Genomic DNA, 15,204 nt, shown 5'->3' on the forward strand with positions numbered 1-15,204 from the left:
CATAGTTGAGTCAAAATTCCAGGAAGAACAATGTGGCTTTCGTCCTGGTAGAAGCACAACTGACCAAATCTTCACTTTAAGGCAAGTCTTTGAGAAATTTTGGGAATATGCCAAGAATGTCTACACATGTTTTGTGGACTTGGAGAAGGCATATGATCGGGTTCCTCGGGATAAGCTTTGACAAGTAGTACAGGAGTATGGAGTGGATGGCCAACTATTAGCTGCCATCAAGTCCCTGTATGAATGCCCAGAGTTTTGTGTCAGGGTAAACAGCACAAAGTCTGAACCTTTCACAGTCTCCGTTGGCCTCTGCCAAGGGTGTATTCTGTCACCCCTCCTTTTCATAATATTTATGCACTGGATTGATAGGCACAGCCGAGGCAGTGAGTGTGTCAGAATTGGAAAATGTAGCATTGGACGTTTGCTTTTTGCAGATGACCTAGTTCTGCTTAGCTCTTCCACAGATGACCTCCAGCATACTCTGGATAGGTTTGTAGCTGTTTGTGCAGACGCCGGAATGAAGATCAGTGTGGCCAAAAACTGAAACATTTGTGGTCTCAAGACAACCATCCCAGTGCGCTCTACATGTAAGTGGAGTCCCAACGAGGCAGGTAGAGAAGTTTAAATACTTTGGGTCCATATTCACGAATGATGGAAAGTGGAATGTAGAGCTAGATACTCGAATTGGCTTAGCAAGCTCAATATTGTGGGAGCTTGGCCATTCAGTAGTATTGAAGCTGGAGTTAAGCCAGAAGGCAAAGCTGGCTGTCTTCAATACAGTCTATGTTCCCATCCTCACCTATGATAATGAGAGTTGGGTAATGACCGAAAGAATGCGGACACGAATCCAAGCGGCTGAAATGAAGTTCCTTCAAGGGTTTGCAGGGCTGACAAGACTCGACAGAGTCAAAAGCTCTGCAATTCGAGAAACCCTCAATACTCAACCGCTGCTTCTCCGTGTTGAGAAATCACAGTTACATTGGTATGGGCACCTGGTCAGAATGCCACAAGAGAGTCTTCCTCAGCAGGCCCTCTTTGCTAAGCCAGAGGGTGGGAGGCCACGTGGAAGGCCAAGGACTCGCTGGATAGATTATATCCAAAATCTTGGGTGGACACATTTGGGAATCCCGCCAGAACACCTGAGCTTGGTGGCAGAGGATCACGATCATTGGAAGTTCCTCTTGCAGCTGTTGCCCCCACAACCCAATTAGGAAAGGTGGACCTTGAAGATGTATGTATGTATGTATCATAAATAGAATTTAGCTTGATGTAGTTTATAAATTTTTTATTTTTTTTTTCACCAGAGGTCATGCCAGCAGAATAACTTGTGATCAATTCATTGTTTCTCTAGCTTACTGTATGTAATTTAACTTAGCTTATCCTGTGTATTTGTATATGTTCCAGATGATGATCTTGATATGAAGTTCGAAACGTCGGGATATTAAAAGAGTTACTTATAACATGGTTGTAAAGTCCATAATTTCTAAAATGAATGTATTCTTTGTGTTTGGATATCCTGCTATTAGTTGTCCTGCCTGTTTGGTCATAGTAGGACAGTTTACAACTGCCAGGGACGTAGGCCTGGGGGAAGTGGCTGGTATTTGACGGAGCAGATAAGGGATGCCAATTTCTTATAAGTTTGTAACAAGTAGTCAAACTCATATTTTCTTAGGATTTTTGTTATCTTTTCAGAGATCCCCCGGATATAAGGAATGGTGATAGATTCAGCATAAGCTCTTTTATTAAGAGGGGGGGGGGAGGTTGTAGTTAACTGGTTTTAATATTTTTTGGGTTTTTCGGGGGAGGGGATGTATCCATTGTCTAAGAATGTGTTAAGGATATGGTTAAGTTCAGTAGTTAGGGCATTGTTATCTGAACAGATTAATTTTGCCCTGTTATATAGGATTTTTATAATCCCATATTGTTGTAAGGTGGGGTGATTGCTGGTGAATGTATCTACCTGTATGGGTCATGGGTCAGTTTTGTGTAAACAGAGAAAGCCAGGAATCCATCAGGCTGGCGTGCAATCAGAGTGTCTAGGAAAGGGAGTTTGCTGTTGTTTTCCTTTCTCAAGGTGAACTGGATCCTGGGGTGTTGACTGTTTAAGTGTGTTAAGAAGTTGTAGAGTGTATCCAAGCCATGTAGCCAAATGGTGAACACATCATCCACGTAGCATAGCCAAAACTGGATTTTTTGTGGGGCTGAATTTAATTCCTTTTCTTCAAAGGTCTCCATAAAGAAGTTGGCCAGGATGGAGAGCGAGAGTGGAGAACCCATAGCTGTCCCCTCCATCTGTTTGTCCTACAGAGACTCTGTGGCACTACCTGGGGTTCTAGAGCCTCTACTCTTCGGACAACAGCTCCTGCTTTGGTATTCTCAAGTGCTGAATATTGTGCTCCTGTGTGGCTAAATAGCCCTCACACAAGGATTATCAATTCTCAATTGAACAATACCTTAAGATTAATTACAGGCTCTATTAGATTGATCCCAACATATTGGTTACCTCTTCAGGCATTATTCCTACAGAACTACGTAGATTGAATTCTTTAGTCCGTGAATTCCAAAAAAATTGCTGGTAATCCAAACCTACCTATTCATCAGGATCTCCCAACTCTTAACGTCAATAGATTGAATTCTCGCCATCCATCACTATGAGCAGCAGAACTAGTGCTAAATAATTTTAATCCTTTATCAAAGTGGGAAGAAGGAAGGAAAATATGAAAGAACATTTGCATAACATCTTTAAAGGTGATCAAATCATCACAGGATCAGATCTACCTCACAAAACATGGACGGTACTAACTAGAATTTGGACAAATCATGGCCTATGTGGAGATACTCTCTATAAATCGAACAGACAAACATCTCCAGAATGTGACTGTGGTGCTCCATGACAGACTATGCAACATATTGTAACAGAATACATCTGTGCTTATCAGAATGACTGAAATGACTTTTTACAAGCGGCTCCTGGAGCTGTGACCTGGATTACAAATTAGATCTGAATTTATAATGATATATATGTTTCTTTTCCTTATGACATATTAAGACTTTTGCTTTTAACTCTTATTTTAATTTTCCAACTTCTTGGATTAGATCTATGTTTTCCTTCAAAGTTTTAACTTAAAATATTTTAAATTCTTCAATTCTGTTTATATATAATGACATCATGATTCTCATTATTAACATCATGTTTTTGCCATGAGCTATGTATGTATGTATGTCCTTGCCAAAGAAAATAGCTTGAGTTCATGGAGAACCTGAAATATGGCTGAGATATCAGGAGGAAATTTGGCTTGGATAAGATCTAAGGTATCGTTGGGTGGGACATTGGTGAATAAGGAGGAGACATCAAAACTGACCATTATGTCAGTGTGTAGAAGTGAGAGGTTTTCTATACTGGCTTTAAGGCAGGCTGAGTTTTTTTATGTGTGAAGGTGTGTTGCCAGTGTGAGCACTTTGGCTAATTTGTATGTGGGGAAATCAATGCCATCCACAATGGGACATAATAGAACATTCTGCTTATGGATTTTTTGTAGTCCATATATTCGGGGGGGGGGGGGGGTCTACAGTTGAAAGGTTTTAGTCTGTTAGTCACTTCCACAGGCCAAGAAGTAATCTTCTTAATGGTCAGTTTTGATGTCTCCTCCTCATCCACCAACGTGTGACTCAACGATATCTCTCTCTCTCTCTCTCTCTCTCTCCCCCCGGGAGAGGAAACTTGGCATTATTGCCACTAAGTTATAGGCAAAGACTGCCTGCCACCAAACAGAAGAACCTCTCTACTCCTTAAGAAGCAAGCAACCCAGAGATGCACATCATTACATGTCATCATTGGGAGCTAGACCCAGATGAAATACCAAAGTTGAAGTAAGGCGGAAATCATATATTTCCCATATTCAAGTAGATAGAAGTTTAAATTTATTCCACTTGGTTATATTATAAATTAAAGATGACAAGAAATTATATTCTTAGTTTAATCCTTTATCCAAAGTGTAAGCAAACAAAGTTTGCATGTGGAGTATCTTCACAATTGAGCTACTTGTATATATGAGAGAAGCCTGGAAAGTTCTGATAAACACCTAGAACAAAAATGATATTAAAGCAACTGATATAACCAAAAAAAAAAAAAAGGATCGTATCTTAAGACCCTTGAATCCCCATGTTTCATCAAATTGTAATATTTTTTATTATTTTTATTATGTGACACCTGCAGGGAGTCCAAAGACTCATCGAGGGAGGACACCTACACTACAACTTTTTGTCTCCACCAAATACAACTAACCACAACTACATCAACGCCATCTACCGCCTACCATTACCACTAGTATTTCCACAGACAATCGCAAACATCCATGCCTGCGGCAGGATTCAAACCAGCAGCCTTTTGGTAGGAGAGTGGACACACTAACCACTTGGCCAACCAGGCTGGCAATAATAATTTGTTCTTTTTCTTTTAGGATATATAAGAATACATAAAATGTCTTCTTATATTGTTATGTCTTCTTATATTAAGACATAAGAATATTCTTATGTCTTCATATATAAGAAGACATGATCTTAATATGAAAATCAAAACGTCCGGATATTAAATGAGTTATTTATAACACAGTTGTAAAGTCTATAATTTCTAAAATGAATGCTGATTACCATGTAACACTAAAAGAAAGGACAAAGACTACATCTGATTTCACCAATACAGCCACTTAGGAATTGGTGACCATGCACTGGACACCCACCACAGAATATCTTGGAAGAATAAGCCACTTTACTACATTGCAGCAAATATAAGTATGAAAGATTATTCCTGGAATCAGTCTCAGCTCTAAAAAACTTCCCAAATATCAACAAATTTGGGTGCATGAGACTGCCCCAAATTTGGGAAGCTTGCATTCTAAGAACATCAGCCCAACAGCCAAGACAATCCAATTTAGCGTAGGGGGGCACATTTAAGACTCTAGGACTGACTTCAATTGTCCTCTTCAGCCTCATTTGTTCATTGTTAGTGCCTGCGTGCACATATCATAGTTTTGTGATCTCTGAAGATGGCAATGTAATATTGCCAAAATATAGGAAGATATTGATTGAAGTTTTTAATTAATATTCTAGTATACATTGTCATTTCCTGAAAATTTTAAAGCCATGTATAACCAACATATATGTTTATCTACAAGACAACATCTATGTCTGCAGTGGAATTGGAACTCGCAGTCAATTGTTTGGAGAGCAGATAAAAAAAAAAATAGATTTTGATGAAATAAATGCATTAATTCACTAATTAAATCTATTAAAGCCCAAGTATCGTTTAAACTGCTAATTATTTCAGGCTTTCATTTTAACTTTTTTTAAAAGTCCATTGTAAATAAAACTATTTTGAGATCATAGGAAGGATAATGTCTGATTCTATCCCAACTTTCACAAATGCCATTGGTTCTTTTTTTTGCTAATACTTTTATGAAGATTTGCATTGTTGAAAAGTATTTCCTGTTTTATGCAGTTTTTTTTATGCCTTTTTCTATCATTGTAGATAGCTTCATTGATGGATGGAGTTCTAGAAGAAGTAGAGACGCTTAGTGCTGATGTGAAGGTAAGTTGTGTAACAAAACACATGCACATTTATCATAGCAAACTGGCTTCTATTAATTAATAACTAGTAAATTTTGATTTTTAGTAATTTTTATGATAAATGTTTGGTCTTGGTAATGACCTGTGGTCAATGGAAGCCATACCCATAAAAATACTAAGTTTAAATCACTCATCATCATCATCATCAAATTCCATATGTACCCTTATGGGGTGTACACAGTGGTGAGCTATGGAAATTTTAACAAAGAGCTCGCATCGTCGAGCAAAAAAAAAAAAAAAAAAGAAGAAGAAGCCTAACTTAGCCCTTATAATACTTATATTACGACTTTGTAGAGCTCCTGATAGATATGATAATTCCTGTAGGAAATCAATCATTAATGCTAGATCTTTTAAAAATTCCAAATTGAGAAGTCTGTTTAAAAAGCCCTTACATTTACTGTTCCATGCAAAATGCTTGCATAAAGCTGGGTAATTTCTCCACAAAGCAAGAGCCGTTCATAAACTGTGCAAGCTGCCCATCGTGCTCCAAACACACAGCCGATCGTTAAAATTTCGAACCAAAGTCTTTTTGCAATCGCATTTAATTCTCATTGATTTTTTGGTGATTGATGATAAAAAGCATATAATTTATCAATAAATATTTCAAAATGATTTATTTTTTTAATGTTTTTATCGAATCATCTAATGCTAAGTGTAAACGATGAGCGCAATGCCAAATCCCAACGTTCGGAAATTTTTGTAGAAGTTTGATTGCAACACCTGATTTGTTTCCTAACATTACACTAGCTCCATCAGAACAAAATGCAATGAGATGATTTTTTAAATAGTTATCAGAAAATCTGTATGAATTTAAAGTAGCAATTATAGTAGGTATACATTCCACGGTGGCATTTTCTAGTTCTACAAGATTATTAAACAAGAACAACAAGGGTCTCGCAAATTTGAGAAAAAAATTAGCAAAGGGCTCGCGCGAGCCCCTTATAGCTCACCACTGGGTGTACAGGATATTATGATAGTACCACATGAAAAAGTTACATCGTTACTAACTTCCCATTGATGACTTTTCTCCATTGGATGCTTTCACATCTGACATTTGCAATTAAAAAGACATTCCTCCATGAAAATTAATGACTTGGAAATAAAGAAATGTAATGAAAATTCAGTAAAACTTAAATTCAGTGAAATATAAGCAGTTAATAAAACATCTTTTGATTAAATTGTTTGGTGTTGTTAATGCAGTTAAGAAATTAAGTCATGTAGAACAACGGTACATCAGGACCTTCAGCTGGAACAGACTTGAGTTTGATTCTTGTCATTACAAGAGGAAAGCTTAATATGAGATTTTTCAGTTGAAGGTGAGTTAAGCCAATCTCATACAGAAATAACATTTTTTCCCCCTGAAAAACTTGTGTTTTTCATGCTGTATACCGGCCCATCGACTACGAGAACATACACAATTTACAAATAGAAAATACTATTGATAGTAGTGGGTGGTAGATAGTGTTGTGTTGATGCTAGTAGTGTCATTGTTTATTTGAAGGATTAAGTAGGGGAGATGGTGAATTGCATATAGTGGAGTAGTGTAACCTCCCACAATGAGTCCTTGTACTCTTTGGTGGTGTCACATAATAATAATAATAATTCTTCCCATCAATTTATTATAAAGTAATGAAGTAATCATTTTATTTTGCTTTTTTTGGTGTTACTTATAATATTTAAAATTATTTTCACTTTTACCTATTATCTGAATATTTTAGATGATGGATGATTTTCCTCCTGGTATGACTTCCCTGATATGATACTTTTTTAAGTTGAAGTAACTTAAAAAGTATCATATTTCTCTTAGGATTCTAGGAATGTCAATATGCCAATCCATTAGACGAATTGGCATCCCCTGTAATTAAAGAAAACATGCAGTTATTGTTTACTATGTGCTGGCCCATTTTCTATATTAGTTTTATTATATGGGTTTAAAGATGTGTTAAAAGTGATTAATAACTCACAAGTATCATTAGTATTGAGACTTGTCATGCAATGAATGATATTTTTTGTATAGCTATCATTTAGGAAATTTTCTAAAAGAGGAATACTTCACACATGCGCGCGCACACACGCACACACCGTATATATGAGGGACGTCCAGAAAGTAAATTCCGTTTTTAAATATTTTCACAGCAGCACTGTGATCGCAATGGTGTGCATCTGTGCTGAGTTTCTTGATTCCTTAGTAAGGTGTTGGTGCCTTTTCGGACAACATTCTCACAGTTCGTATGCTTCTTGATGTGTGTGTGTGTGTGTGTGTGTGTGTGTGTGTGTGTGTGTGTGTGTGTGTGTGTGTGTGTGTGTTTATATTGTCTGAGAAAATCAAATTGCCCATTGCATGTAAAATCGAATCGCCCGCCACATGTTCTCGAATGCAAGGAACACTAAAGCAGCTGAAATTCATCGGCAAATTATTGAGGTTTATGGAGAACATACAATGAGTGATTCAATCGTACGAAGATAGGTAAAACTTGTTAATGAAGGACAGGTGTGCACAATGATGAATGGAGTGGTCCTGACTTCGCACCAAGCGACTTTCACCTATTCAAACATCTGAAATCTTTCCTTGGTGGTCGGCGGTTTCAAGATGACATTGAAGTCAAAGGGCAGCCAATATGTGGTTTGCATCACAGGTGGTAACCTTCTATGACAAAGGTATACAACTCTTGGTGCCCTGTTATGATAAGTGCTTGAACAATGGCGGAAATTATGTAGAAAAGTAGTGAAAGATGTCTACTTTAATTTCCAGTAAAGTTTTTTTTGTAAGTATATTTTTGTTTCTATGACAGCCCATCAGTTGAATACCATGGGTTCGAACTGTGCGGGTCCTCTTATATGTGGATTTTTTTCAATAAGTATATTGGAAAATTTTTTGGAGATTGACAATTTAAAAAAAAAAATAAGGAAAAGTTAGGTATGTCATGAATGCTTAAAATATATGTACATACTAGTCTTCTTTATCATTTGCTACCATAAAATATACACAAATCTATTATAAAAAATTACAATTTATCAAAACTTATGCACACAAACACAATTGTACATGCTGCCATTCACAGTCGAGAGAAAAGTGAACAAACTTAAAGATGCTGTATTAATCATAACGCATAAAATTAACCGTTATTAATTATTTAAATTAATTAGCGTAAAATAAAATTTTTATAATGATTCATTCATTAGTGTGTAGGCTAGGCTACCACGAAGCAATTTTATTAATTACACTAGGCCAGTGGTCGCTAAAGTGGTGTTGATATCGACCCCCAGGGGTCGATAGAAAAATATAAGACATTATTGTATGGGTAATATTTAATTCGGATAACTTGGATTACCTCCATCCTGAATGACAAGGCAATTAAGAGTGAATCGTGGGAACAGTGACATGAATAGGACCTGTAAGATGGAGCAAGGTAATGAAAATAGTTTCGGAGGCCAATCAAGTAGGCTAAAATGACGTATTTACCAATAAATGGATGTCGGCAGTTCCTGCCCGGCTGGCACAGTGGGAGCGAGATTGCAACACGTGCACGGTTGCTTATTTACTTATACTTACACGTATTCGATCCCAGTCTTTGCACATCGACATACAAGTGAGCATTAATGTTCTAAAATTCATCAACATACATATTATAATTCAATTGTTATTCATTCATGAACTAAACTTCTCTATGTTGAAGAGTTGAGCAGGGCTGGCAGTTTTGTACATCCTATAGAAATACATGGGTAGATATATTATTTAGACTTATTACTTTTGCTTACTGACTTCAATCTTAGTTATTTTGTTACAACCCCAGTAACCACAATGGTAGCTTCAGATTCTAAAAAGAAATGCAGACAATATTCATTAGAATATTTGAAACTTGGGTTTATTGCTTCAATAAGAAACGAAACGAGGCCTATGTGTCTTCTTTGTGAAAAAACTTTTATTACCGATGCAATGAAACCAGAAAAAATGAAATTTTTGCTGGTTTCATTTCAAACTTATTTTTCAATGAAACAAAAACGTATCCCTTTGATGTTAAGCCAATATAATAATATATACTATATTATACATACAATAAACACTGTAACTATAAAATAAACAATCTAAAAACTCACATAAGCGTCTTTTTTTGCTTGTCCTATTATAATTACATAATAGTAAAATAGAGGGGGGGGGGATCGATAAAAAGTCAAGAAACTCTTGAAGGGGTTGACGGTCAAAGAAGTTTGGCGACCCCTGCACTAGGCTATCGTAAAGCAACATATTTCTGTTTCTTCGTTATCAATGCATGAATCGTTATACCTGTAAATAAATATCAATAATTTCTTTACACATTATTTTTTCATTTTTGATGTCTAGTGTGAGTAATATGTATAACATTACAGTGTGTTGTATCATATAAGACAATATTGATGTAGGTACTGATAGAGAGATGATTCATCTTGTAAACTAACGATGTAAACTTATGGAATTGATAAATACAGTGTAGTACTGTAAAATGTATTTTCTCTTCCTTATGATTTTCCTAATAACATTTTCTTTTCTCTAGCTTACTTTATTGTAAACATATAGTATATAAATACATATAACATACAAAATATGTGTTAATTGACTGTTTATATTATCGGTAAGGCTTTTGGTCAGGTAGGCTATTAGTAGTTAAGTTTTTGGGCAGTGAAAAGTTATACGTGGATTTTCTACGGTTGGTGCCCCTAACCCCCATGTTGTTCAAGGGCCAACTGTGTGTGTGTGTGTGTGTGTGTGTGTGTGTGTGTGTGTGTGTGTGTGTGTGTGTGTGTGTGTGTGTGTGTGTGTGTGTGTGTGTGTGTGTGTGTGTGTGAAATCATACATCTATCATACAAATGATATCTATTCACTTCAGTTTTCTATTGCATGATGCTGACATTGGGTTAAGTGTTTCATCAACTTACATTGTGTGTATGATATGCAGTTATTTTATTTTTTTTTTTTCACTTCCGATCAGTTATAATTATGCCAAAACAGTTGTCAATCAACAAAACAGTTCTCTGTGTTGGTAACTATTAATCAAAACATAATCTTGTTACTACTGACAGTTATGCTTTCATCATTCCTACATTATGCATTTTATATCCATTTTCCTTTGAATGCCATCTGTTATTAGAGGTTGGCAGCCATTATATCACATCTTGCATATATATATATGACAAATGTAGCAGTAACAATTAGCCAACCAGATTGGTTTCAGTCACTGACCAGCATGTTATGGGTTTGAATTACTGTGGCAGAGATTGTCATGGAAGTTTTTAGGTGTGAGATTATTTCCATTTCCTGGAACAAGATCACCACCCTCCTTGTTGGAGGCCTGAAGTGGCTTGAAAAATGGTATTGTTTGGTCTGAATTATACTAGATAAGAAATTAATATTCTCATTTTAATCCTTTACCCATTCGTGAGCAAACAAAAGTTTGCATGTGGATTACCTTCATGGCTTAGCTGCTTTCATATGGCAGCTATTGACTCCACATCAGATTGCTTCAGTATTCCATTAATACAAACACCTTTCATACATGTATATTGCTATGCATACACTTGCTCACATTTTGGTAATAGATTAAAACAGGAATATAATTTGTCTGGTCTAATTTACTGACCAAGTCAGGGAAAAACTTCTGCAGCTGAGCATTTTAATGTGATGATACACTATTTTGTTACTCATATATGGAAAACATGTAACTTTTGCATTGATTTAGATTCAGTATTTCTATTGATCCAGCTTCCATGATGAGTCCTCATTAAATCAAACCAGTCTGGATGTTGATCCTTCCCATAATACGTAGTAATATACACATTTGAAAGATGAACTTTGTATTAATTGGATATTGAAGCAGTTTGATCGGATTTTAGCAGTCTATAAAGTAGTCTACTTATAAAGATACTTCATGCTTAGGTAAAGAATTAACACAACAATATACAATGTGTGTGAGTCAGAAGTTTTGAGACTAATGTCACCCCAAGAGCATTGCATGTACCACCTGTTGGCTGACACTTTCAATATTGTAGTGAATCTTTGATTGTCATGTGACTAAGTATCAGTAGCCTGTGTTCTGCAGTTGTTGAGAACACTTTTTTGTGAGGAAGTTGAAGGAGCAGAGAGTAATATTGTAAAGTTCTATGTGAAGGTCAGTAAAAGTACTGTAGAAACACTTGAATGATATAAAATGCATCAAATTGCTTCCACAAGGGGAGGGAGGGAAACTATGAAAGATGATGCTAGAAGTGGCCACCCTTCAACAGCATTTATAGATTATGCTCATCTTGTTCAACATGGAAGGAGTTATTCATCACGAATTTGTCCCTAATGATCAAAAGGCATTAAGGACAAATTCGTGGTGAATAATAATGCCATATTGTTGAGCGGGGTGCTGGTGGTGGGAGAGTTTGTGTATGTATCTGCCTTTGTGCTTAGGTTTTCTGTATACAGTGAAGAAAAGTGCACCATTAGGAAGGCGTGTAACTAAGGTGTCTAGGAAGGGTAAACTATTATTCTTTTCCTTTTCCATTGTAAACTGGATTCTTGGATGTAGGCTGTTGAGGTGACTGAGGAAGGAGTCTAATGTGTCTTGGTCATGAGGCCAAATAGAGAACACATAATCTACAAATCTTAGCCAGATAGAAGGTTTGAGAGGGGGCTGAGTTTATGGCTCATTTTTCAAAATTTTCCATATAAAAATTGGCAAGGACTTTAGAGTCACACACTTGGTTGGCTTAGTATTGTGTGGTATTTGAGTATATGTTACATTAGTTTTTTTGTAATATCTGAAAATGTCTCAATGACTGAAACGAAATATAGGAAGTATTAAATTCTGTTTTAATCCCTTCTGAGTGCTGTATACAATCCATTAAGCCTCCAACATGAAGAATTTTATAAAGATGTTTTGCATTGCCTACTATAAAGAATGAATCACATGAGCCCTTCACTGTTACCAATCCAACAAATGGTTCCTTTCATGACAAAACGCTTTCACACAGTGCTGTAGTTGTGAAGGAATTTTTGGCAGGTAGGAAACTGCCTTTTACCACCCACCATACTCATCAGACCTTGTTCCAGCTGATTATTTTCTTTTCTTGAAATTGAAATTTTTGTTAAAAGATTGTCATTTCCAAACACTAAATTAGATTCAGAGTGCAGTTATTACAAGGGATCTAAACTCAATTTAAAAAAAAAAATTATGGATGGCTGGTCTGAACATGCAAACAAATGCATCAGTTAAGGAGTCTACTTTGAAGTTTCACCAAAAATTCACATGGGCTATTTATTAATTGTAGCATTTTTGTTAATTTTCTCAAAACGTTTTGGCTACACATAGTAATTTCATGGTTAGTATAATTTATTTTCTAACCGAATGAAAACACTTTTTACTCCTATTGAGTCTATAGAGAGCAGAATTTCTAAATAATTTAATCCATAACTTACCCAATGATAATGTACTATAGATTTGCAATCTTTTGTGGTAGTGATATTTGCATAAAAATTGCTCCATGTTTCATATTGGTACATGCGTAATGAATCTTACACTTGTGACATGACTTATGACCACTTGTACTTACACTGGCCTTCCCATTAACACATTCACTGAATACCACCTCAATCCTACATGGATTATGGTATTTTATTTTCTGTCTTCAAGTTATATTATTTAAGAAATACTGTTTATTTAAGCTTTTGCTGCTATTGAGGGTGAGAAAACTTGCAGAAACTTTTGGATGGAATATAATCTCTTACATTGTACAGTGTGATGCAGCATGGAGGAAGGTGAAAGCAGAGTGTGTGAATAGTGTGGTTGGAAGAAGCATCTGTAAATATAATCAAGACTCTATCGCTGCTCTACAGTAAAGATGTAGAGCAGCAGGGCAATCTGTGAAAGAAGAAATATTAGATAAAGACCTAATAGAACCTAGAAGCTCAGAGATATATGGAAAAAAAAAAAACAGAAGAAGCCCAATTCTCCAAAAATTTTACAGTGAAAAATTGGCAGAAACATTTGCCTCTGTTAATAAGACAATTCAGTTCTTTGAGACAGTGGATCTCAACATGGAGAGATTTAGCGAAATACACAGAATGATGTGAGCATGCAATTACTTACCATAGAGAAATTTATTCAGAAAAGAAAATGCAAACCATACAGACGAAGTTGTATCTAATGTTCAAACTTTATAAAGACACTCACCCCTGCTGTCACCATAGCCCTGATCTCAGATCTTCCACAAGTTATGCACCTGGTGAGCCATCCTCAAAATAAATTAAAGATGCCCAGAAATTATATTCTTGGTTTAATTCTTTGTCCAAGTGTAAGCAAACAAAGTTTGCTTAAATTAGATAAAGGATTAAACCAGGAATATAATTTCTTGGCATCTTTAATTTATAGTATAACCAAGTGGAAAAACTTCCAAGATCTATCTTTAATCCAGAGTATTTTAATATTAAGTTGTGATACCTTTAGACTACTCATATATGAAAATATGACTTCTACGTTACTTCAATCTTGATATCACTGCTGGGTCTGCTCCCGCTGATAAGACCTTGATAAAGGTCAAAACTGGTCTGGGTAGTGACCCTTCCCATCGTGCAAAGCATTATGCAATGCATAATGTTTTGCATTATGGGATACTAAAACAAGTGATGTGAAGTCATCAGCCTCTGTATACGAGTTGGCCAGTCCTGAAATTATTTCAGGTGTAAACTTTGTTTGCTGACACTTGAATAAAGGATTAAACCAAGAATATTTCTTGGCATCTTCAATTTATAGTATAACGAAGTGGAAAAACTTCCAACATCCTCAGAATGCTTTGTTGCCCTTCCACAATTTGAAGAATTTATTGTTGATGACCTATTCTCTGCTAATTAATAAGCAGCAACTTTGAAGAATTATTCTTGCTCCATGTTTTTTCCAGCTGATTATTTTATTGGTAAAATGCACAGAATAGCTGTATCCTCATGTTTCACTATTTATTGCAGTACAGTTACTGCATACAGTAATTTTAATGCTGTAAGTTGCAGATTATTTTGCTATAAAACAAAGAGTAAAATTAGTTTAAAAATATAATAAAGCAGACCTATACCTTTTAGCATTCAGCTAAGCTAACTGTTATCATAATTCTTTATGGATCATATAGTGTTTTCCAACTTGCATCCTTTTCAACTTGACAGGATTGTTGGAACAGAATCCCATCATTGGTTGAGAACTGACTGTGTGTGTGTGTCATCACCATTCATCCATGCTATAATGGTTCTCCATCCATTTCTGTTTTGGGGAGCTCTCTGCATAGTTCAGGCAGTCCTTTGTTTTTGAACTGTGTATCACTGTCCTCTTTTCTTTTGCTTTTTTTCAATTCACACAATGACATGAGGAAAGGAATGAATAATATTTATTCAATAAATACAGTGTAGCACAAAAAAAAGTACTGAATAACTACAATGATATGTGTTATAGAGTAAATGGGTGTCAAAGTTCAGAACTTTTTTTTTTCCATACTGTATTATTGACTCCTTTCATGTTATTATGTGAATTGAAGAAACTTTATGGCACAAGTATCTCTAAAAGAACATTTCTTTTG

At 35.8% G+C, this 15,204-nt stretch overlaps 1 protein-coding gene across 1 annotated transcript in view; it reads left to right on the forward strand.

Annotated features, from left to right (window-relative positions):
- The window catches only part of LOC150110173 (uncharacterized), a 79,518-nt gene that overhangs the window by 60,289 nt on the left and 4,025 nt on the right, over window positions 1–15,204 (forward strand). Inside the window, exon 3 of the mRNA XM_090391796.1 lies at window positions 5,528–5,587. Within this exon, the coding sequence (XP_090247922.1) occupies window positions 5,528–5,587 (60 nt within the window). The remainder of the gene's footprint in view (window positions 1–5,527; window positions 5,588–15,204) is intronic.

This window comes from Typopeltis vanoorti, chromosome 1 (assembly GCF_054136105.1).
Source record: "Typopeltis vanoorti isolate ZY-2024b chromosome 1, IOZ_Tvanoo_1.0, whole genome shotgun sequence".
NCBI lineage: Eukaryota > Metazoa > Arthropoda > Arachnida > Uropygi > Thelyphonidae > Typopeltis > Typopeltis vanoorti.